The 23,522-nt window shown below is 42.6% G+C and overlaps 1 protein-coding gene across 3 annotated transcripts in view; it reads right to left on the bottom strand.

Moving 5' to 3' along the window:
• Window positions 1-23,522, bottom strand: part of LOC123755738 (uncharacterized) — a 136,331-nt gene that overhangs the window by 9,547 nt on the left and 103,262 nt on the right. For all 3 annotated transcript variants that reach the window (XM_045738483.2, XM_045738487.2, XM_069300016.1), the window contains exons 9-11: window positions 22,838-22,998; window positions 15,284-15,457; window positions 14,861-15,109 (exon numbers count right to left, since the gene is read on the bottom strand). In XM_045738483.2, coding sequence (XP_045594439.1) covers window positions 14,861-15,109; window positions 15,284-15,457; window positions 22,838-22,998 — 584 coding nt within the window. The remainder of the gene's footprint in view (window positions 1-14,860; window positions 15,110-15,283; window positions 15,458-22,837; window positions 22,999-23,522) is intronic.

Here is a 23,522-nt window from a genome sequence, read left to right as displayed (position 1 = left end):
GCGGTTTCGGTTTTGTCACTGATATCATTTATATATGATATGCGCGGTTTGAGTGTTAAAGATTTCTCACATAATATATAGGTTGTGTGGGGTCTATGTTTTCCTATTCCACATTCCATAACATGACATTTATTAACATTAAATTCCATTTGCCAAGTGGTGCTCCATATACTTATTTTGTCCAGGTCTTCTTGAAGGGCATGACAATCATCTAAATTTCTTATCCTTCCTATTATCTTAGCATCATCAGCAAACATGTTCATATAATTCTGTATACCAACTGGTAGATCATTTATGTACACAATAAACATCACTGGTGCAAGAACTGAACCCTGTGGTACTCCACTTGTGACATTTCTCCATTCCGATACATTGCCTCTGATTACTGCTCTCATTTTTCTATCAGTCAGAAAATTTTTCATCCATGATAGAAGCTTACCTGTCACCCCTCCAATATTTTCCAGTTTCCAGAACAACCTCTTATGTGGAACTCTGTTGAAAACCTTTTTTAGGTCCAGATAGATGCAGTCAACCCAACCATCTCTTTCCTGTATTATCTCTGTGGCTCGATCATAGAAACTGAGTAAATTCGATACACAGGATCTTCCAGATCGAAAACCATACTGTCTGTCTGATATTATATCATTTCTCTCCAGGTGTTCTACCCATTTAGTTTTGATTAGCTTTTCCAATACTTTCACTATTACACTTGTCAATGATACAGGTCTATAATTGAGGGGGTCTTCCCTGCTACCACTTTTGTAGATTGGAACTATGTTAGCCTGTTTCCACACGTCTGCTATGATTCCTGTACACAGGAATGCCTGAAAGATCAGGTGAAGTGGAATGCTGAGCTCAGATGCACATTCTCTCAGAACCCATGGTGAAACGCCATCTGGGCCAGCTGCTTTGTTCTTCCCGAGCTCCTTTAGCATATTTTCCACTTCATCTCTAGACACCTCTATCCGCTCTATGTTGTTCTCTGGAATTCTTATTGTGTCTGGTTCTCTGAAGATTTCATTTTGTACAAACACACTTTGGAACTTTTCATTTAATGTTTCACACATTTCCTTTTCATTTTCCGTGAATCTGTTTCCCATTTTCAACCTCTGGATATTATCCTTTACCTGCAATTTGTTGTTTATGAATTTGTAGAATAGGCCCGGTTCTGTTTTACATTTATCTGCTATCCCTTTTTCAAAATTTCTTTCTGCCTCTCTCCTTACTGCTGTATAGTTGTTTCTCGCATCTTTGTATCGCTGGTATGTTTGGGGGTTTGGCCTCTTCCAATACTGATTCCATTTTTGTGTCTTTTGGTCTCTTGCCCTCTCACAATTTCTGTCGAACCAATCCTGTTTTCTGGCCCTGCATCTCTGTTTTGGTAATTAATTACCTAAGTGTAATTACCTAAGTGTAGTTACAGGATGAGAGCTACGCTCGTGGTGTCCCATCTTCCCAGCACTCTTTGTCATATAACGCTTTGAAACTACTGACGGTCTTGGCCTCCACCACCTTCTCACTTAACTTGTTCCAACCGTCTACCACTCTATTTGCGAAGGTGAATTTTCTTATATTTCTTCGGCATCTGTGTTTAGCTAGTTTAAATCTATGACCTCTTGTTCTTGAAGTTCCAGGTCTCAGGAAGTCTTCCCTGTCAATTTTGTCAATTCCTGTTACTATTTTGTATGTAGTGATCATATCACCTCTTTTTCTTCTGTCTTCTAGTTTTGGCATATTTAATGCTTCTAACCTCTCCTCGTAGCTCTTGCCCTTCAGTTCTGGGAGCCACTTAGTAGCATGTCTTTGCACCTTTTCCAGTTTGTTGATGTGCTTCTTAAGATATGGGCACCACACAACAGCTGCATATTCTAGCTTTGGCCTAACAAAAGTCATGAACAATTTCTTTAGTATATCGCCATCCATGTATTTAAATGCAATTCTGAAGTTAGAAAGCATAGCATAGGCTCCTTGCACAATATTCTTTATGTGGTCCTCAGGTGATAGTTTTCTATCTAGAACCACTCCTAGATCTCTTTCTTTATCAGAATTCTTTAAAGATTTCTCACATAATATATAGGTTGTGTGGGGTCTATGTTCTCCTATTCCACATTCCATAACATGACATTTATTTACATTAAATTCCATTTGCCTAGTGGTGCTCCATATACTTATTTTGTCCAGGTCTTTTTGAAGGGCATGACAGTCATCTAAATTTCTTATCCTTCCTATTATCTTAGCATCATCAGCAAACATGTTCATATAATTCTGTATACCAACTGGTAGATCATTTATGTACACAATAAACATCACTGGTGCAAGAACTGAACCCTGTGGTACTCCACTTGTGACATTTCTCCATTCTGATACATTGCCTCTGATTACTGCCCTCATTTTTCTATCAGTCAGAAAATTTTTCATCCATGATAGAAGCTTACCTGTCACCCCTCCAATATTTTCCAGTTTCCAGAACAACCTCTTATGTGGAACTCTGTCGAAAGCCTTTTTTAGGTCCAGATAGATGCAGTCAACCCAACCATCTCTTTCCTGTAATATCTCTGTGGCTCGATCATAGAAACTGAGTAAATTCGATACACAGGATCTTCCAGATCGAAAACCATACTGTCTGTCTGATATTATATCATTTCTCTCTAGGTGTTCTACCCATTTAGTTTTGATTAGTTTTTCCAATACTTTCACTATTACACTTGTCAATGATACAGGTCTATAATTGAGGGGGTCTTCCCTGCTGCCACTTTTGTAGATTGGAACTATGTTAGCCTGTTTCCACCCGTCTGCTACGATTCCTGTACACAGGGATGCCTGAAAGATCAGGTGAAGTGGAATGCTGAGCTCAGATGCACATTCTCTCAGAACCCATGGTAAAACGCCATCTGGGTCAGCTGCTTTGTTCTTACCGAGCTCCTTGAGCATTTTTTCCACTTCGTCTCTAGACACCTCTATGTGTTCTATGTTGTTCTCTGGAATTCTTATTGTATCTGGTTCCCTAAAGATTTCATTTTGTACAAACACACTTTGGAACTTTTCGTTTAGTGTTTCACACATTTCCTTTTCATCTTCCGTGAATCTATTTCCCATTTTCAACCTCTGAATATTATCCTTTACCTGCAATTTGTTGTTTATGAATTTATAGAATAGACCTGGTTCTGTTTTACATTTCTCCGCAATCCCTTTTTCAAAATTTCTTTCTGCCTCTCTCCTCACTGCCGTGTAGTTGTTTCTCGCATCTTTGTATCGCTGGTATGTTTGGGGGTTCGGCCTCTTCCTGTATTGATTCCATTTTTGTGTCTTTCGGTCTCTAGCCCTCTCGCAATTTCTATTGAACCAATCCTGTTTCCTAGTTCTGCATCTCTGTTTTGGTATAAATTTTTTTGTGCCTTTATCATATATTTCACAAAACTTGCCATACATCTCATTCACTTCCTTGCCTAGCATCAAGTCTGTCCAATTATACTCACTAAAAAAATTTCTAAGGTCACCATAATGTTCTCTCCTGAAGTCTGGTTTTTCAACTGCTTCAACCTCCTTATTTTCTTCCAGCTTATAACGCATTGCATACTTTATTCCCAAAAAGACATGGTCACTTTTACCCAAGGGAGGAAGGTACTGAATGTCAAATATCTCTTCCTCCTTCCTGGTAAATATCAAATCTAGCATGGAGGGAACGTCCCCTTCCCTCATCCTCGTAGCTTGTTTAACATGTTGATACAAGAATGTTTCCAGGATGAGGTCTACAAATTTACAGGTCCAAAAATCTTCTGTTTTAGCTTCATATGCTTCCCAGTCTATGGATTTCAAGTTGAAGTCACCGACTATCAACAGTCGTGATCTATCGTTATCCGCTCTCGCTATAATCTCTCTCATTATTGTTATAAGACCTTCACGTTTACTATCTAGCTCCTCCTTTGACCATGTGCTGCTTGGCGGTGGACTATATGCATTTATCATCATTAGTTTATCATCCTCATAGCAGATCTCTAGTGCTATTATGTCAACTTCTTGTGGATTGGCAGTCATTATTTCCTTCACCTTTAGGTGTTCTTTTACCAGCACAGCAACGCCACCGCCTTTCCTAATTTTTCTGTCCCGTCTCCAAATTGAGTAGCCCCTTGGGAATATGACCTCATTTAAAATTACATCTTCAAGTTTTGTCTCCGTGAGTGCAACAATGTCTGGTGTCTGCAGCTGTATTACATCACTTAACTCCAGTATCTTCGATCTCACTCCATCTATGTTGGTGTATGCAATCTTCAGGAACTTGTTCCCCCTCTCCTTATTCTTCACTCCCCCTCTCTCTATTGATTTTGTTGGTTTGCCTTTATGTACCACTTTACTGGTTTGCCTACCCCTATCACTTTGCAGAAAAAGAATTTATTTCTTCTTCATTCCTGCTCTCATTTAAATGTTTTGCCTCGGCGAGGTTCAGTTTCAGCTTCTCTCTATCTTCTTTTGAAAGATCTCGTCTTAATGACCACCCTTTCCCATCCTCATCCCTTTGCAATTTTCTAGCATTCCTTAGTACTTCTTCCATCTGTTTGGCACCGTTTAGGGTGATCCTCAAAGGTCGATCTTTCCCTTTTACGTACCTGCCTATTCTCCTGTAGTCGCACACATTCTCTCTGTTTGTAAGACCTTCCACGAGGCCAACAATTTTATCTACTACTTTAGCTTCTTCTACAGCTCTTTCTGACCTAGATGTTATCGCCTTTTCTTTGCAGCCAAAAATGATCAGGGACTTACTCCGATCAACTGTGTTTTGCACCAACTTCGGGTTAGATGCCAATTCTTTCCTCACTTCTAGCCTAATGTTTGTTTTATCTTGGTTGCTGCAGTGTTTGACTTCCTTTACTGCTTCTTCTATTTTTTCCTTCTCCTTGGCCACTTGTGCATAAGTGAGTTGCATATCTTTCTTGCACTGTTCTATTCCCTGTGTAACTTCCTCCATCTGTGCTGACAAAAGCTGTTTCTCCTGTTGAATTTCCTTGCCTAACCTATTGTAGTCATTTATGTTTAAATTTACTTTAACTTCTTCCAAAGCTATTTTTAAGAGTTTATTTTCTTCTTCCATGGCTTTGCAATTTGTTTCCAATTGATTCTTATCCTTGCGCAAGTCTTTCACTAAACCCTCAAGACATAAAACTTTGCTATTCAAATGGTCATTACTTTCTTTCAATTTACTAATTATTTCTACATGAGAGTTCACTATAGTATCTAAATTTACCAACTTGTTATGTAGACTACTAATATCAATGCTTTCTTCATTGAATCCCTCAAAATCAAGCTCTGTTTTGTTTTTCCCCTTGCCAGTGGCCATCTTGAATGTTCTTCTCTGCACTGTAAACACTAGGGCAACTTTTTCTCATCCGATTTTTCACTTCCCTTAGCACTTTCCTGTTATCTCACCTATTTTTCAAGAGCACTATACCTTTATGTTCTCTGGGACACCACTCACTACCATCAACCTGTACTACAATACTTAGGATTGTTGAAATATGCTGGAGCTCCTCTGCTGCAAGTGTTGACCCTAGGGGTGTCACGTATGAATGTTTGTGTGCCTTCCTCGTATAGTTTTAAAAATTTGGCATACATTTCATTTACTTCCCTGCCTTGCAACAATTCTGTCCAATTACACTCATTAAAAAAATTTCGAAGTTCCCCATAGTTGCCTCTCCTTAAATCGAGTTTATCAACTGTTTCAATGTCCCCATTTTCTTCTAGATGATATCTTAAAGCATATTTAATGTCTAACAGGACGTGATCACTCTTTCCCAAGGGAGGAAGGTACTGGATGTCAAAAATCTCTTCTTCTTTCCTGGTGAATACTAGATCCAGTACTGACGGTACATCTCCTTCCCTCATTCTTGTGGCTTGCTTTATGTGTTGATACAAGAATGTCTCCAGAATGAGGTTCACAAATCTGCATGTCCAAAAGTCCTCCATTCTTGCTTCATAGGCCTCCCAGTCTATTGCTCTAAAGTTGAAGTCCCCCAGTATCAACAGTCGTGATTTATCTTTATCTGCTTGTACAATAATATCTCTCATGACCATTATGAGGCCCTCTCGTTTGTCATCCAGTTCTTCCTTTGTCCATGTGTTGCTTGCTGGTGGGCTGTAGGTATTTACAATTATCAGCTTATCATCCTGATTCCAGACCTGCAATGCCATTATGTCAATATCTCGAGGGTTTTCAAATATTAACTCTTTTTACCTTCAGGTGTTTTTTCACCAGTACAGCCACTCCTTCTCCCTTCCTAGTTTTCCTGTCACGTCTCCAAACTGAGTAGCCTCTTGGGAATATGACTTCATTTATTATATTTCCTTCAAGTTTCGTCTCTGATAATGCAACAATATCTGGGACCCTAAGCTGGATTATATCTTGCAACTCCAAAGTTTTTGACCTCACTCCATCTATGTTGGTATATACAATTTTCAGGAACATGTTCCCTTTTCCTTTGCTCTTAACTCCCCTTCCACTTCTGATCTTGTTGCTTTGTTTTTATGTACCATTTCACAAGCTTTCCAGTCCCTGTCACTTTGTAAAAAAAAGAATTTCTGTCTTCTTCATTTCTATCCCCATTTAGACGTTTTGCCTCAATTAGGTTCATTTTCAGCTTTTCTCTGTCTTCCTTGGAGAGGTCTTGTCTTATTGACCAAAATTTGCCAACCTCATCACTCTGCAGTTTCCTGGCATTTCTTAGCACTTCAATCATGTTTTTCACTCCATTAAACGTCACCCTTAAGGGGCGGTTCTTTTCTTTCTCATATTTTCCTATTCTTCTAAAATCACTGACATTTTCCTTTGAGCCTTCTCCTAAACCTACTATTTTCTCTATGATTTTCATCTCTTCTGCCGCTCGGTCCACCCTAGATGAAATTTCCTTCTCTAAACATCCAAAAATGATTATGGACTTAGTTCTATCTGCAGTGTTTTGTACCAGTTTACTGTTGGTAACCAGTTCTTTCCTAATTGCTTGCCTAATTTCTGCTTCTTGTTGGTCATTTCTGGTTTTGACTTCCGAACACACTTCTTTGATAGTCTCTTTCTCTTTTACAACTTCAGCATATGTCACTTTTATTTCTTCTTTATACTTTTCTAGTTCTTTATTCACCTCCTCTATGTGAGTTGTCAGTGAAGTTTCCAGTTGGAGATCCTTACCTAACTATGTTAGCCCTTAGGCTTGCTTGGAGTTGTTCACCATATGAGTCTATCTTCTTGTTTATTTCTTCAAAGTCACCACACTTCACTTTCCATGCCTCATTTTCTTTCACTAGTTCCTTGATTTGCTCCTCCTGATTTGTTACCTTGTCTGTTAATGCAATAATAATCTTACCTTGCTGAAGAATACTCCCTTTTAGAGTGCAAAGCTCACTCCAAAGAGCTCCATTGTCCTCTTCCAATTTAAGCACTTTTTCTTCATACTTCTTTTGCATATCCTCAATTGTCTCTAACCTACCAAGAACACCTCCTTTCCTTATATCTTGTGGTGAGAATCCTTTGAAACCATCATATGTTGGTGTGTCTACATTCTCAGGTGGGGTGGTGGCGGCGGCCATCTTTGTTTTTGTTCTAGACCAAAACAAACTTTTCCACTCGGCTATTTTCACTCACTTTTACTTGTTTATTGTATTTTATTTGCTTTTACACTTCCCTGAACCTTTATGTAACCTGGGACACCACTGTAACCCTCAACCTGTGCCCAATACTTAGGTAATTCGATATTTCCAGGAGCTTGCTGCAGTGTGACTTCTGCCTCCTCCAGCTCATACACTCGTCACTGTGTGTGTGTGTGTAATTACCTAAGTGTAATTACCTAAGTGTAATTACACTTAGGTAATTACACAACTATTGATGGTCTTGGCCTCCACCACCTTCTCACTTAATTTGTTCCAACCGTCTACCACTCTATTTGCGAAGGTGAATTTTCTTATATTTCTTCGGCATCTGTGTTTAGCTAGTTTAAATCTATGACCTCTTATTCTTGAAGTGCCAGGTCTCAGGAAATCTTCCCTGTCGATTTTATCAATTCCTGTTACTATTTTGTATGTAGTGATCATATCACCTCTTTTTCTTCTGTCTTCTAGTTTTGGCATGTTTAATGCTTCTAACCTCTCTTCGTAGCTCTTGCCCTTCAGTTCTGGGAGCCACTTAGTAGCATGTCTTTGCACCTTTTCCAGTTTGTTGATGTGCTTCTTAAGATATGGGCACCACACAACAGCTGCATATTCTAGCTTTGGCCTAACAAAAGTCAAGAACAATTTCTTTAGTATATTGCCATCCATGTATTTAAATGCAATTCTGAAGTTAGAAAGCATAGCATAGGATCCTTGCACAATATTCTTTATGTGGTCCTCAGGTGATAGTTTTCTATCTAGAACCACCCCTAGATCTCTTTCTTTATCAGAATTCTTTAAAGATTTCTCACATAATATATAGGTTGTGTGTGTGTGTGTGTAATTACCTAAGTGTAGTAGGTTAGGTAGTCGAAAAACAATTAATTCATGAAAACTTGGCGTATTAGGCAAATCGGGCCTTGCATAGTAGGCTGAGAAGTGCGTTCTGGCTACTAGGTACGATATATATATATATATATATATATATATATATATATATATATGTCGTACCTAATAGCCAGAACGCACTTCTCAGCCTACTATTCAAGGGCCGATTTGCCTAATAAGCCAAGTTTTCATGAATTAATGTTTTTTCGTCTACCTAACCTACCTAACCTAACCTAACCTAGCTTTTTTTGGCTACCTAACCTAACCTTACCTATAAATATAGGTTAGGTTAGGTTAGGTAGGGTTGGTTAGGTTCGGTCATATATCTACGTTAATTTTAACTCCAATAAAAAAAAATTGACCTCATACATAGAGAAAAGGGTTGCTTTATCATTTCATAAGAAAAAAATTATAGTAAATATATTAATTCAGGAAAACTTGGCTTATTAGGCAAATCGGGCCTTGAATAGTAGGCTGAGAAGTGAGTTCTGGCTACTAGGTACGACATATATATATATATATATATATATATATATATATATATATATGTCGTACCTAGTAGCCAGAACTCACTTTTCAGCCTACTATTCAAGGCCCAATTTGCCTAATAAGCCAAGTTTTCCTGAATTAATATATTTACTATAATTTTTTTCTTATGAAATGATAAAGCAACCCTTTTCTCTATGTATGAGGTCAATTTTTTTTTATTGGAGTTAAAATTAACGTAGATATATGACCGAACCTAACCAACCCTACCTAACCTAACCTAACCTATATTTATAGGTAAGGTTAGGTTAGGTAGCCAAAAAAAGCTAGGTTAGGTTAGGTTAGGTAGGTTAGGTAGACGAAAAAACATTAATTCATGAAAACTTGGCTTATTAGGCAAATCGGGCCTTGAATAGTAGGCTGAGAAGTGCGTTCTGGCTATTAGGTACGACATATATATATATATATATATATATATATATATAGATATATATATATATAGATAGATATATATATATATAGATATATATATATATATAGATATATATATATATATATATATATATATATATATATATATATATATATATATATATATATATAGATATATATATATAGATAGATATATATATATATATAGATAGATATATATATATATATAGATATATATATATATATATATATATAGATATATATATATATATATATATATATAGATAGATATATATATATATAGATATATATATATATATATATATATATATATATATATATATATATATATATATATATATATATATATATATATATATATATATGACCGAAAAAGTAAGATTAATAATTCTAACACAAATTTTCTCAACATTTCTTATGTTTCTTTTCACTGTCGATGGTAATTGAAAAATCAATTCTCCAAAATTCATTTTTATTTCTAGTCTGACGCGACACTTAAACGCGTTTCGTTATAACTTATTACATTTTCAAAGACTTTAGTTTACACACACACAACTATAACCTGCAAACACTAAACAGAGTCCTACTATGCTATAATTTAAATGGCTTTCATTTTATATACCTGTATTTGGGTGAGGTGATATGTTACAACAGTTTTGGATGAGGTGAAAACACAAGACAGAACACGAAACAATGGGTATAATATTGGATAAGTTTAAAGGGAAGAATGGAAGTAACTGCAAAGGGCCTATTGGCCCATATTTCTTGATGCTTCTATATTGGTGCAAAGTCTTGAAGTGGGTAGAATATAGTTGTGCATTAATTTTCTGGTGTTGACTTCTTGATGTGTAGTGCCTCGCAGATATCAAGCCACCTGCTATCACTGTATCTATCGATGATTTCTGTGTTTTTTGTCAAGACTTTTCTGGTGATGGTCTGGTTGTGGGAAGAGATTATATGTTCCTTAATGGAGCCCTGTTGTTTATGCATCGTTAATCACCTGGAAAGAGATGTTGTTGTCTTGCCTATATACTGAGTTCTTTGAGGCTTACAGTCCCCAAGTGGGCATTTGAAGGCATAGACGACATTGGTCTCTTTTCAAGCGTTCTGCTTTGTGTCTGGAGAGTTTCTCATGAGTAGGTTGGCCGTTTTATTGGTTTTATAGTAAATCGTCAATTATATCTTCTGATTTTTGTTTGTAGGGATAACGTTCCTATTAACAATATCTTTCAGGACCCTTTCCTCCGTTTTATGAGCTGTGGAAAAGAAGTTTCTGTAAAATAGTCTAATAGTACTCGTAGCTTGTTTAACATGTTGATATAAGAATGTTTCCAGGATGAGGCTTACGAATCTACAAGTCCAAAAATCTTCCGTTCTAGCTTCATATGCCTCCCAGTCTAGGGATTTTAAGTTGAAGTCGCCTACTACCAACAGTCGTGATCTATTTTTATCAGCTCTGACTATAATTTCTCTCATTATTGTTATAAGATCCTCTTGTTTATTATCTAGCTCCTCCTTTATCCATGTGTTGCTTGGTAGTGGACTATATGCATTTATGATTGTTAGTTTATCATCCTGATTGCATATCTTTAGTGCTATTATGTCAACTTCTCATGGATTGGGAATTATTATTTCACTTACCTTTAGGTGTTCTTTCACCAGCACAGCAACGCCACCGCCTTTCCTAATTTTTCTGTCCCGTCTCTAGACCGAGTAGCCTCTTGGGAATATCACCTCATTTATAATATCATCTTCAAGTTTTGTCTCCGTGAGTGCAACAATGTCTGGTGTCTACAGCTGTATTACATCACTTAACTCCAGTATCTTTGATCTCACTCCATCTATGTTGGTGTATGCAATTTTCAGGAACTTGTTCACCCTCTCCTTATTCTTCACTCCCCCTCTCTCTAATCCTTTTGTTGATTTGCCTTTATGTACCACTTTACTGGTTTGCCTACCCCTATCACTTTGTAGAAAAAAGAATTGATTTCTTCTTCATTCCTGCTCTCATTTAAATGTTTTGCCTCGGCGAGGTTCAGTTTCAGCTTCTCTCTGTCTTCTTTTGAAAGATCTTGTCCTAACGACCATACTTTCCCTACCTCATCATTTTGTAATTTTCTAGCATTCCTTAGTACTTCTTCCATCTGTTTGGCACCGTTTAGGGTGATCCTCAAAGGTCGATCTTTCCCTTTTACATACTTTCCAATCCTTCTGTAGTCGCAGACATTCTCGATGGTAGTAAGACCTTCCACGAGGCCAACAATTTTATCTACTACTTTCTCTTCTTCTACAGCTCTTTCTGACCTGGATGTTATCTCCTTTTCTTTGCAACCAATAATTATCAGAGACTTACTTCGATCAACTGTGTTTTACACCAATTTAGGATTTGATGCCAGTTCCTTTTTGACTTCCAGCCTAATGTTTATTTTATCCTGGTTGCTGCAGTGTTTGGCTTCCTTTACTGCTTCTTCTATTTTTCCTTCTCTTTGGCCACTTGTGCATAGGTGAGTTGCATATCTTTCTTGCACTGTTTTATTCCCTGTGTAACTTCCTATATCCGTACTGACAAAAGCTGTTTTTCCTGTTGAATTTCCTTACCTAACCTATCATAGTCATTTAAGTTTAAGTTTGCTTTAACTTCTTCCAAAGCTATTTTTAAGAGTTTATTTTCCTCTTCCATGGTTTTGCAATTTGTTTCCAGTTGAATCTTGTCCTTGCATAAGTCTTTCACTAACCCCTCAAGACCTAAAACCTTGCCACTCAAGTGCTCATTACTTTCTTTCAATTTGCTTGTTATTTCTTCATGATAGTTCACTATAATATCTAATTTTGCCAATTTGTTGTGCAGACAGCTTATATCAATGTTTTCTTCATTAAAACCCCAAAAATCTAGCTTTTTTGTTTTTCTTTTGCTGTAGCAGCCACTCTTTGTTTTCCTCATCATACTAGCTTAGTGGTTCGCTATGTATATACCCATGTACATATGTGCGTAGTATTGTGGGAGGAGTAATTGTGGTGGGGGAGCAAGAGAGAGAATCGAGGAAGCCTCACTGTGTGGCAGCCACTCTTGTTTTGCTCATTGTACTTGTTTTGTTCATTAGTGGTTCGCTATGGTGAACACATTTGTACATGGGTATATACAATGTGTGTATATAGTGTAGTAACAGCAACAGGAGTATGTTGGGAGGAGCTAATTTGGTGAAGGAGGTGACGTAATCGTAGCGTCATCTGCTGGCTGCTGTGTGATTTCTCATGCAGTGTATGGTGGCCACTGTAAAGTTTGGACACAATACCGGCTTACTTGCATAGTTCTGGTGAATAAAACATGTAGATAGGTATACATAACATGTGTAAATAGTGTAATACAAACAATAACAGTGTGGTGGGAGGCAGTGGAGCTGCACCAGGAAAAGAACCGGGGGGAGGGGGGATCCCACCCAATGCAAACTCATAAAGGGAAGGAGGGTACAAAAACGCTCTCCCCTGCAGTTACAACCCTCTAAGCAGAATGCACAAGGGCCCAAGCAGGGTCAAAAGGAAAACAACTGCTCCATGCGGATTTCCCTCGATCCCCAGAGATCATCTACAAATGCCCCGGGACAGAGCTCTTATCCATGGCCACTGCCCCAGAAGGAAGGCAGAATCCAGGGGAAAGGCTTCGAAGAAGGGAGTCTACATGGATGACTCAGAAGCATTGGTGAGAGAGAGAGGCTGAACCAACTCTGCCCCCGCATCATAAGGGATAGCCCCCAAAGCCACCCCAAGCTAAACCCTGCCACGACTCCGAAACCTCCTTACGATTGGCAGCTGGAAGCAGGGGAAAAGGAGCAACTACACCTACCTGGGTAGGAAGAGGAGGCACTGACTGAACCATGGCCAAAACAACCAACGCCCTCAAATTCAAGTTTAAAAACCCAAGTGGGGCAGCTCCTGCATCATGCATCACAGCTGCTGCCTAATCCCTGAGATCAACAGAGAAGGAATGAGGAATGTGAAGCACAAGTGGGAAACAAGTCCCACAAGACTCCGGGTCAGTGGTGTCCATGACCCAACCGGCAGCATGACGAAGGCAGTATGGATGATCGTCTCCCTGAGGCAGGGGGCAACGAACAACCTTCAAATTTGCCTAAGGCAAGAGTGGGCTCGGAAGAAGTATCCATGGTACAACCAAGCCCGCAGGGGGGTTTTCCTGGGCCTGCAGCATAAATAAGCCCCACAGGAAGGCCAGGCACTGGAACCAGCTAAGGCAGTAAGCCATGTCTGAAGCAGGCAAACCGATTGCAAGCAGCAGCTGTGAAACCTCGGGGGCAATAGAGGAGGACCACCACCACCACAACCTAGGCTAAGCTTAATAAGGAGCTAAGCAGACCTCCACTGCCACAACAGGCAAAACTGCCAGAATGAAAACACAAGAAACAAAACTGAAACCTCACAAGAAAACTAGCAGACAGAGAGAAACATCAACTGCCATGTGATAACAAATGCATGCTGTGCTAACTGCAGTGTGCCCCACCAACAAACAAATCCCCTCCCTACCTGGTGCAAGGCGGAAAGCCCAAGGTCCCCGGCCTACCCCAAGGGTGAGGACAACCACAAGCGAGGAAATCCTCCAATGGGGAGTGATTCCCAAACGCCCCAGGAGAAAATAACTATGACCATGCAAATGCAGTACTTATGGAGCACCTTGGGAAGGTGCCCCTAAGTGCATGCTTCTCCAGTACTTGAAACTCCTGGCAAAATGCACATGTTCGTTTCATAACACCGCCGCAAGGGCGAAACACCAAAGAAAACGAGAACATGGAGTTAGAGTGACAGCGACCACTCGGCATGACTACATCAGTCAAAGAACTGAATGGTGGCGGTCTGACTTACCCAGGCCAGCTCACCCCTCTTCCCCCCTTTTTTTTGGGGGGAAAGGGGGTGGAGGCAACGAGTGGGCAGTTAGTTCGACAAAGTTTTGCTTGTTTGTTTACATTCTGGAGGAGTTCTTTTGTGCTTGTGAGGTTGTAGATTGCTCTTTTCAACCAGGCAGTGGTCTGTTTTGATTCGCCAACCTTTCTGTGTGCCTTCCCTGATTGATGGCAAGATGACATACTTTAAATGTAAAGTATTCATGGGCCACTGCTCTCTTCGCCTCTCTGAGGGGGCCAGGTTCTGGCACGTGGTCCCCAGTAGGCATACAAGAACTCTGTGGCTGATGACACTGAAGTAGCATGGCACTTGATCATTAAGATAGCTTCAGGGAGCCGATGGGGCTCCCCACAGAAGTGTAGGGTAATTAAAATTTTGTACTGTAAATGTATTAATTAATAAAGAACAATTAGCTGTACTTTCTAAATATATTTAGTGTATAGAAAGTGATATCCTGTATTTCATTAACAGAATTTGCAGACAATTTGCTTACAAACAGATCAGTGATCCTCAAAGGAGAGACTCCAGCAATGCCAGCCACAGCTCTTCTGATGGAATTCTTAGCAGCCTCCAAATTGTAGTGGACAAGCTCAGAATAGGAAACTTCTAACGTAAATATCAAGAAGAGGCGGTTGATACGGTTAAGACAGGGTGAAATGTCAAACTGGCGCCAGGAAGGATGGCCATCTCTGTATTCATAGAAGAACGTGTGAACCACAGAGACCCAATGGCTTGGGTTATCCTAAGACAGAGCAAGTAAAAAATTTAATTAGCGCATATAGTACTTTAATTTTTAGACTAGAGTATACATATAATACACAAGAATATATAAAAGCATTAATATTCAACATACTGTATGTACAAAAAAAAAATTGGAAAAAGAAATCAAACAAGATACAGTAGTATGTTGACTTACATTATCAGCAATGTAGGAAGAAATGCCAATAGGTATTTGGCGCACTTTGTTGAAAACCTCTACTTCTATTGTCCAGTTCTCATGAGAGAAGTATACCTCCACTGTGGAATACTGGCCCTTTCTGACGCCTCGCTCTACCACCCACACATCACACACAATCCCCCTCACTTTCCGCTGTTAAAAAAGATAATGCCATACAATGCTCTATATAGTTTTATTAAAATTTGTTAAATAAATATGGGTATATTGTATAGTATAAAAGCCTAACTAATTGACTCTTACCTGTGCAGTACCTCAACTGATATTTAACTCACACTTCACCTTTATCACCACCAAAGCTGATAGTCTTTTCACACTTTCCCTGCAAGAGCACCAAAACTCAGTTTTTAGCACTTTATAACGATTGTTCACAGTACTGGTAAAAATTGCACATTAATTGTACAGAGGCCAGAAAGAGCATTTTACATTGAAGAGCATTATCAGACTATGGAGTCTGCATCACAAACTACGTGAGGCTAGGAAAATCTATCATTTCCATTTGTGTATTTATGACAAGCTATGGAGATATGGTTGTATTATAGAAACTGATTTAAACTGATTTTGAAACAAAATAAATTTGCCCATCAGTAGAAATTCAGACTCCTGACAATTAGATCACCAGTACAATGTGCTATCATACCCCAATACCTAGTGTTGTATGATGAGCATCATGTGAATGGTCTGATAGACACGACAACAACATCCCCAATATTTAAAGTATGGGAATATATACTATTGCTATTTTTTCTTGAGTGAGCTCTCCGGTAGCTCCCTGAAGCTATCTTGCTGAGATTGCTCCATACAAATTGGTCACATTAGATGCAGAAGTTCTGTTCGGCCTACCAGTGACCAGAGCCAAAACCTGGCCCCCCCCTCCACCTCACACAGGTGCAGAGAGCAAATGATAATTTGCCACCACACTGGAAAAGCATTCAGAATGTTAGTGAAGCTTTACTGACAACTGGAGGGTTAAAAAAAAAGCAAAGCCTTGAAAATGACAAATGAATTGGGTGGTGAATGAGGTGGAGTGAAATGATATCCTTGAATTTGGTTTCTCCAGCTTTATTCCACTTGGTTCCTTACATAATATTTGAAATAACACAAATCAAAGATATCAGAAGGTAAGAAACCCTACAACAAGAACAAATGAAAATGAATATACTGTATTGAATAAGATATTTTAAAAATATCACATTCTTGCCTCCTTTAGACTGTCTGCTAAAAATATTAAAAAAACCCAGCATTAAATGTAATGAAATGCCATTTTCTGGGTTGAGCCCAGGAGGCTCCCTGAAGATAAGGGACTGATATCCACTATATTAGTCCAGAGCATCAGTTAATCAGAGTTCCGTGCCCACCAGGAACTACGAGCCAGAACCTGGTTCCCGAATGTTTCCAGAAAGTAATGGTTTATGAACACTCCACTTTGTGTAAGTATAGTCATGTCTGCCTTTGACTGGGGGGGATCACCCAGAAAGGTAGACAAACAATTATAAACTTCAGCTGGTAAAACATTGCAACCCTAGACCGAACAGAGCCAAAGAACTCCCCACAAAAGGAAACAACAAACAAGCAAATATCCACTCAAACAGCATGCCCACTTGTTAGCGAACCACCACCCCTTCACCCCCAGGACAGGGGAGGGGGTCCTGCCCAGGCAGCCCAAGCACTGACACCAGTAAGTCAGTAAGTCAGTAAGCACCATGGGCACAATCAGAGAACACTGAATGACCATCAGAGGTCCGCGGTTGTTCAATGTCCTCCCAGCGAGCATCAGAAATATTACAGGAACAGCCGTGGACATCTTCAAGAGGAAACTAGATTGTTTCCTTCAAGGAGTGCCGGACCAATTGGGCTGTGGTGGGTATGTGGGCCTGCGAACCGCTCCAAGCAACAGCCTGGTGGACCAAACTCTCACAAGTCAAATCTGGCCTTGGGCCGGGCTTGGGGAGTAAAAGAACTCCCAGAACCCCATCAACCAGGTATCAACCAGTAGTTCATAGACTGATAATAAACCGCCAACAAGAGGGAGGAAAGAGTGTCAGAGGACTCTGGGAGTCTCTGGGACTCAACTTAGAAAATGGCGTTTCATTACAATCAATGCTGGTTTTCTGAGGTGAGCCCCATCGGCTCCCTGAAGCTATATACCCACAGATAAGTAAAAGGGACTTACCAGGGAGGCGGTAGCACCACATGCCTCATGATGAAGACGGGACAACTGGCCATGACAGATGCCCCAAAGCTACACAAGGCCGCTGAGGGCCTGAAACATTAACAAGATAATGGGAGGCCAGGACCATGCTCAACCTCCAAAACCCCCGTGCCCAAATGTCAATCCAAGACATGCTACCAAAAACTGCAGCAAAAGCTGCAAACATCTGCACATCATGGGTATGAGGATAGACTGCAGTTTGGCTACACTTGATAACCCTGTGGACAACCTGAGAGACACAAGCCCTGGAACAGGGAATGAAGGAAAGCGCGTTCCCGAACACAGAACTGGAGGTACACAGGTAATGGTGGAGAGCTGCAACCAGATACAAAACATGATGTATCCCCAGCCTGGCCAATCAAGCATCAATAATCCACAGACCCCTCTAGAAGCATGCCATCTCATTCTTAGCCAGTAAAGAAGGAGATGGCTGCAAACGAACAAAATGCCAACCAGGCCCAAAGGAGCAGAAACCTATGCACCGAAAGGCACATAAAACTCCCCAACCTGACTGCCATAGGCCAAAGCCAACAAAAACAATGCCTTCCTAAAGCAATTTTGAACTGAAGGGGCCACAACAAACTGAGAAGATAGAAAAGAGAGCACCCGATCCAAAGACCAGTATAGCTCACGCGGCGCATGAGCAGGCCGGAGGTGAAAAAACCAGCGTTGAATGTAATGAAACACCATTTTTTGGGAGAGCCCCGGAGGCTCCCTGGTGCTTATCGGGCTAATGTATTTTATATTAGACTGGGACATTAGCTAAGGAGTTCAGACCTAGCAGGGACCAGCGCCAGAGCCTGGCCCCTTCAGAGAGGTTTCAGGGAGCAATGGCCCTGGGAATCCCCTTTGTGGTTGGGGGTTTTCCTTATCAGCCATCGACCGAGGTTTGCACCCAGAAAGGTAGGCATAACAAAATACCCCACATGGTAAAAAAACTAAAACAAAAAACCGAACAGAGAGGTAGAAACTCCCTACAATCCCAAGGAAACAAGCAAACAACCAAACATCACATTTTACTGCCGCGCTAATTGTCTGTGCAACCCTCCCCGCCCCGAAAGGGGGAGGAGGGGGAGCCCTGGACCTACCGCGTCAGCTGCCAAGCATAGGTTCGGAAGGTAAGCTTCAAACAATGCGAAAAAAACGCCGACTGGTGGGAGGGAGGGTTGCCAGGGAGCTTCTAGGGCTCACCCAGAAAATGGCGTTTCATTACATTCAACGCTGGTTTTCTGTGGGGAGCCCCCTACGGCTCCCTGGAGCTTCATACCCAAAGAGAGGGAAAAGAAAGGGCTGACCCGGGAGACGGCTGTCACAAACTCCGCAACGCAAAGCCGAGACAACTGGCTGCAACCTGCAACCCAAGGCAACAAAAAAGCACAGGAGCAGACGCGCATAAAGCACGCGCGGCCAAGAACCTGTGCGGCCCTCAAATCCCTGCGCCTGAAAAGAGCCCTAGACATCACCAACACAGCAGCAAAAGCTGCAAACGTCCAAACAGCACAGGCGCAAGGACAGACCACAGGCTGGAAGACTTAAAAACTCTGCAGACGACCTGGGAGACCCAAGCCCTGAAACAGGGAACGAGGGGAACCGGATCAACCCAAAGCGCATCCCCAGACACGGTACGCAGGTAACGGCAAAAAAGCGCAACTGGACAACACAGGACACACCCCCGGCCAAACCAATCAAGCATCAATATCTCAAGAACCCCTCCAGAAAGCAGCCGTCTCGACCGTCGCCAGAAGGACGGAGAAAGGCTGCAAATGTGCAAACCTATCATCAGTACCAAAGAGCAGAAACTTGAACTGAAGGGGCTACCATAAACTGAGGAGAACATAAGAAGGCACCCTGATCGAGGACCAGGACGGCTCAGGCAACGCATGAGCAGGCCGGAGGTGAAACAAAACACGAGAAAGCGTATGAAACGGGGCAGATGTGATGTCCACCCCGAACGCAAGCCGGAGCAGCTCCGCCAGCGCCGCACAAAACGAGGCGACAGTAAGAAACATAAAAAACTGTAGTCCTGAAAAGCCAAGAAGGGACAAGACAACCTGATACGAAAGAGAAGACAACCTACAAAGAGCAAGAAAAAGTGCATAAAAACACCAGGAATGTCATACTGTCGCCGAGACGAAGCTCGCAGGTGGGACATCATCAACAAAGCGACCTGATCGCCACAGAGATGGTGATACCCGCGTCAAAATACCAGATGCGAAGAGCCGAGGAGAAGGCCGAACCAGTCACGTACAGGACTGGTCCGACCTGCTGGAAGAGGCGGAGCCGCGGGAAAATGCCCCGGGTTCGGACATTTATCAAGCAGCATCTGAAAATAAAGGTGGGCCAGCCACCAAGGGATCATAAGGACTACTCTCAGGGGAATGGGCTCCAACCGAGCCAGAACCCGAAGCAACAGCTGGACCGGGAGAAGAGGAACAGGTACCCCCACCTCGACCAGTCCTGCCAAAAGGCATCCACCATGAACGCCTTGTAGGCGGGTAAGGGCGCCACATAGAATGGGCGATGCCTAGACCACGCCAACTTGAAGACGTCCATGGCCAGGAGTCCATACATCCGGCAGAGCCAACGAAACGAGTCGGCAACGACTGGCAAATCCGTGAACAGAGGAATGAACCGAGACAGCTGTGCGCCAGGACGCAGGACACACGCCAGACATGAACCTTACGGTTAGCCAAACCCCGAGAATCCAGCAAACGAGCCACTCGAAGGGACCAACCCCAAAGGTCAAACACCTAAGAGAAACCCTGTGGTTCCGGCAAAGAACCGCCAGAGAACAGTCCGAATGGAGCTGATGGTAGAGCACTGAGTGACCCAAACCCTCCGAAGCGCAAACCAGACAGCCACGTACTCCCGAACCGTGCTGCTAGCCTGACGGATGGACAGACCCTACCATCCCCGGCTGACCTGGTGAGCACTGGTCACAATGCCCCAACTGAGAGATGACCCGTCCGTGAACACATCCAGCGAAGGCTCGGGGAGGTGCCAAGGCACGGAACCCCAAAAACCCCAAAGAGGAAGATGGTGACGAAGCACCAACACAAGATCCCCGGAGGAATGAACCCAACGATAGCAAGAGAGGCGGAAGGGAAGTCTCAGAAGGAACCAAACAGACGCCAAAACCAAACCCGACCCCACGGGCAGACCAGCACATCGAAGTTCAGACTCCCACACAACTGCTCGAACAACCGCCGAGCAACCCGGGACCCCCTCATGAACAGCCGAAGGCAGGACCACAGCCGCAGCAACACTTCTGGAGGGAAAGACAATGAGTGGCACAATAGCCCTAAACAAGGCCCAGGTCCGAACCCGGGACGGAAACAGATGGAATGGCCTCCAGATCACCAGGAAACCAAACATGGATGCCGCCTGTACTCTTAACAGTAATAACATCAGGAGAGTACTGGAGAACAAGCAGAGAATCTCTCGCAAGACTCCGGGTCAAGGTGTCCGTGACCCAACAGGCAGCATGATGGAGGTAAAAGTGGCGACTGTCACCAGGAGACAAGGGCACAGCAACCAATGATCCCGTATAAGATGGGTTGGAACCCGGAAGACACATTCAATGGTCCACCGAGCCCAGACAGGGGTTTCCAGGGCCCGTAGGCTGACTGCTACGGGAAGCCCGGGCAAGGTGTTGCTAACCGGTTAAGAAACCCAAACACAACAAGAGGGTAGAGGATAGCACTGAAAACCCCTGCGACGTGTACAATCACGGGGGCCTAGCAGAGGGCCACAAACTTTGGTTTGGTCCTGGTGGACCAAACTCTCACAAGTCGAGCCTGGCCTCGGGCCGGGCTTGGGGAGTAGAAGAACTCCCAGAACCCCATCAACCAGGTATCAACCAGGTATTAAACACTACCAGTGGAACTATAGCCACACTAGGCAGACTCACCAGGCATGAAAATAAAAACAAAAGAAAAAACCCGCAAAAGTACACCGTCTCCAGAGGCAACAGGAACCGGTCGCGGCTTAGGTGGCAGGCTGTGCAACACCTTGATGCCCTAACCAGCACAATACTAATCCCTACCCAGGGCCAAACAAGGGCCCCAAGCCTCAGCTGGCCCCAAGGGCGAGACAAATGCCGAGCAGCAAGAACCTCTACAGGAATGGTTCCCGAACGCTCCAGGGAAGATAACCCTGTTACGCAAGGGCAGTACTCACAGGGCGCTTAAGGAAGTCAGCCACTAAGCGCATGCAGCCCCGGCATTGATGAGGTACTCCTGGCCACCGAACAACACAACACACGGCAGTGAACGCCACACAAGGCAAACACCGCCTAGGAAACTAAGGCCAGAGAAGCGTCTATCCCGGTTGACATTAGCTTACGAACTGAAGCTTGGCAGCCGGCGCAGTAGGTCCGGGGCTCTCCCCTCCCCCTCTCGGGGCAGGGAGGGCTGCGCGGACGATCGGCGCGGCAGTAAAGTGTGATGTTTGCTTGTTTCCTTGTGATTGTAGGGAGTTTCTACCTCTCTGTTCGGTTTTTTGTTTTATTTTTTCACCATGTGGGGTTTGTTTTGTTATGCCTACCTTTCTGGGTGCAAACACCGGTCGATGGCAGATAAGGAAACCCCAATCACAAAGGGGTTTTCCAGGGCCTTTGCTCCCTGAAACCTCACTGAAGGGGCCAGGTCCTGGCGCTGGCCCCTGGTAGGTCTGAACTCCTTAGTTAATGTCCCGGTCTAATATAACATACATTAGCCCGATAAGCTCCAGGGAGCTGTAAGGGCTCCCCACAGAAAAGTGAAACTTATTTAGGCCAGTGACTCATGAAGATCCACATTCAAGGACATCAGTGACAGGACCGAGGGTTCTGAAAATATGGAAGTTGAGAGGTTCTGCAAATATTGTAGCCGAGAGGTTCTGAAAATATCAAAGCTGGGAGGTCCTTAAAATATGGAAGCTGGGAACTCCTGCCACCTGGTGGTGGTAATCCATAACTGGTGTTGGGGGTTTGTCATTATAGTTTTTGAATGAAGTGTTTTGTGAAGCCATTTGCTGCTTCAGTTATTTTCTATGTGAACCTTGTAGTTGTCTATAAAGCTTCACTTACTTACTGGATGTTTTCTTGGTGAGAGTGATTGTAAGAATCCCCTGCTCCCCCCTGCCTCAGTGAAGAAGGGAGGGAGGGAAGGAGGGGGGGGGGGCCAGGCTCTGGTCCCCAGCAGCCCATTGAGGACTTGTAAGGCTAAAGTGACTCACCTGCTGGAGTTATCTCAACAAGCTAGTTTCAGAGACACACCAACCAGCCTCTTCAGAAAAAAAGACAGTGGTACCATAAAACTAACCGTGCCCTTGTAGATAAATGATTTGGGGTTCATAAAGATGAGCTCGGAGGCATGGCGGAGTCGAATGTGCTGATTGTCAGCTAGAGCAGCATCCAGAGCAGACACAGGGATACCCTGAATGGTGCAGTTACTTGTCTTTTCATTGATCATATACTGTATACCTAAATCATCAGCAGTAGGGAGAAATATTTGTGTTAGTTGTATTCATATGTTAAGGTTCAGGAAAGATGAGGAATGTTAAGAATTATCTAAGTGCAAAGTTAACGGACAGACTTGGGGATGAGGATGAGGTTGTAGATGAACTTGGTGATTAGGGGGAGGTTGTGGACAGACTTGGCAATAATGGTGAGGTTGTGGACAGACTCTGGGATGAGGGTGAGGTTGTGGACAGACTCTGGGATGAGAGTGAGGTTGTGGACAGACTCTGGGATGAGCGTGAGGTTGTGGACAGACTCTGGGATGAGAGTGAGGTTGTGGACAGACTCTGGAATGAGGGTGAGGTTGTGGACAGACTCAGGAACAATGATGAGGTTGTGGACAGACTTGGGGATGATGATGATGTGGACAGACATGAGGGAAATAGTGAGGCTGTGGACAGATTTGGGGCAATAGTGAGGCTGTGGACAGATTTGGGGGCAATAGTGAGGCTGTGGACAGATTTGGGGGCAATAGTGAGGCTGTGGAC

This window comes from Procambarus clarkii, chromosome 43 (assembly GCF_040958095.1).
Source record: "Procambarus clarkii isolate CNS0578487 chromosome 43, FALCON_Pclarkii_2.0, whole genome shotgun sequence".
In the NCBI taxonomy this organism is placed as follows: domain Eukaryota; kingdom Metazoa; phylum Arthropoda; class Malacostraca; order Decapoda; family Cambaridae; genus Procambarus; species Procambarus clarkii.
The sequence above is the reverse complement of the archived record's forward strand: the minus strand, read 5'-3'. Positions and strand labels throughout refer to the sequence as shown.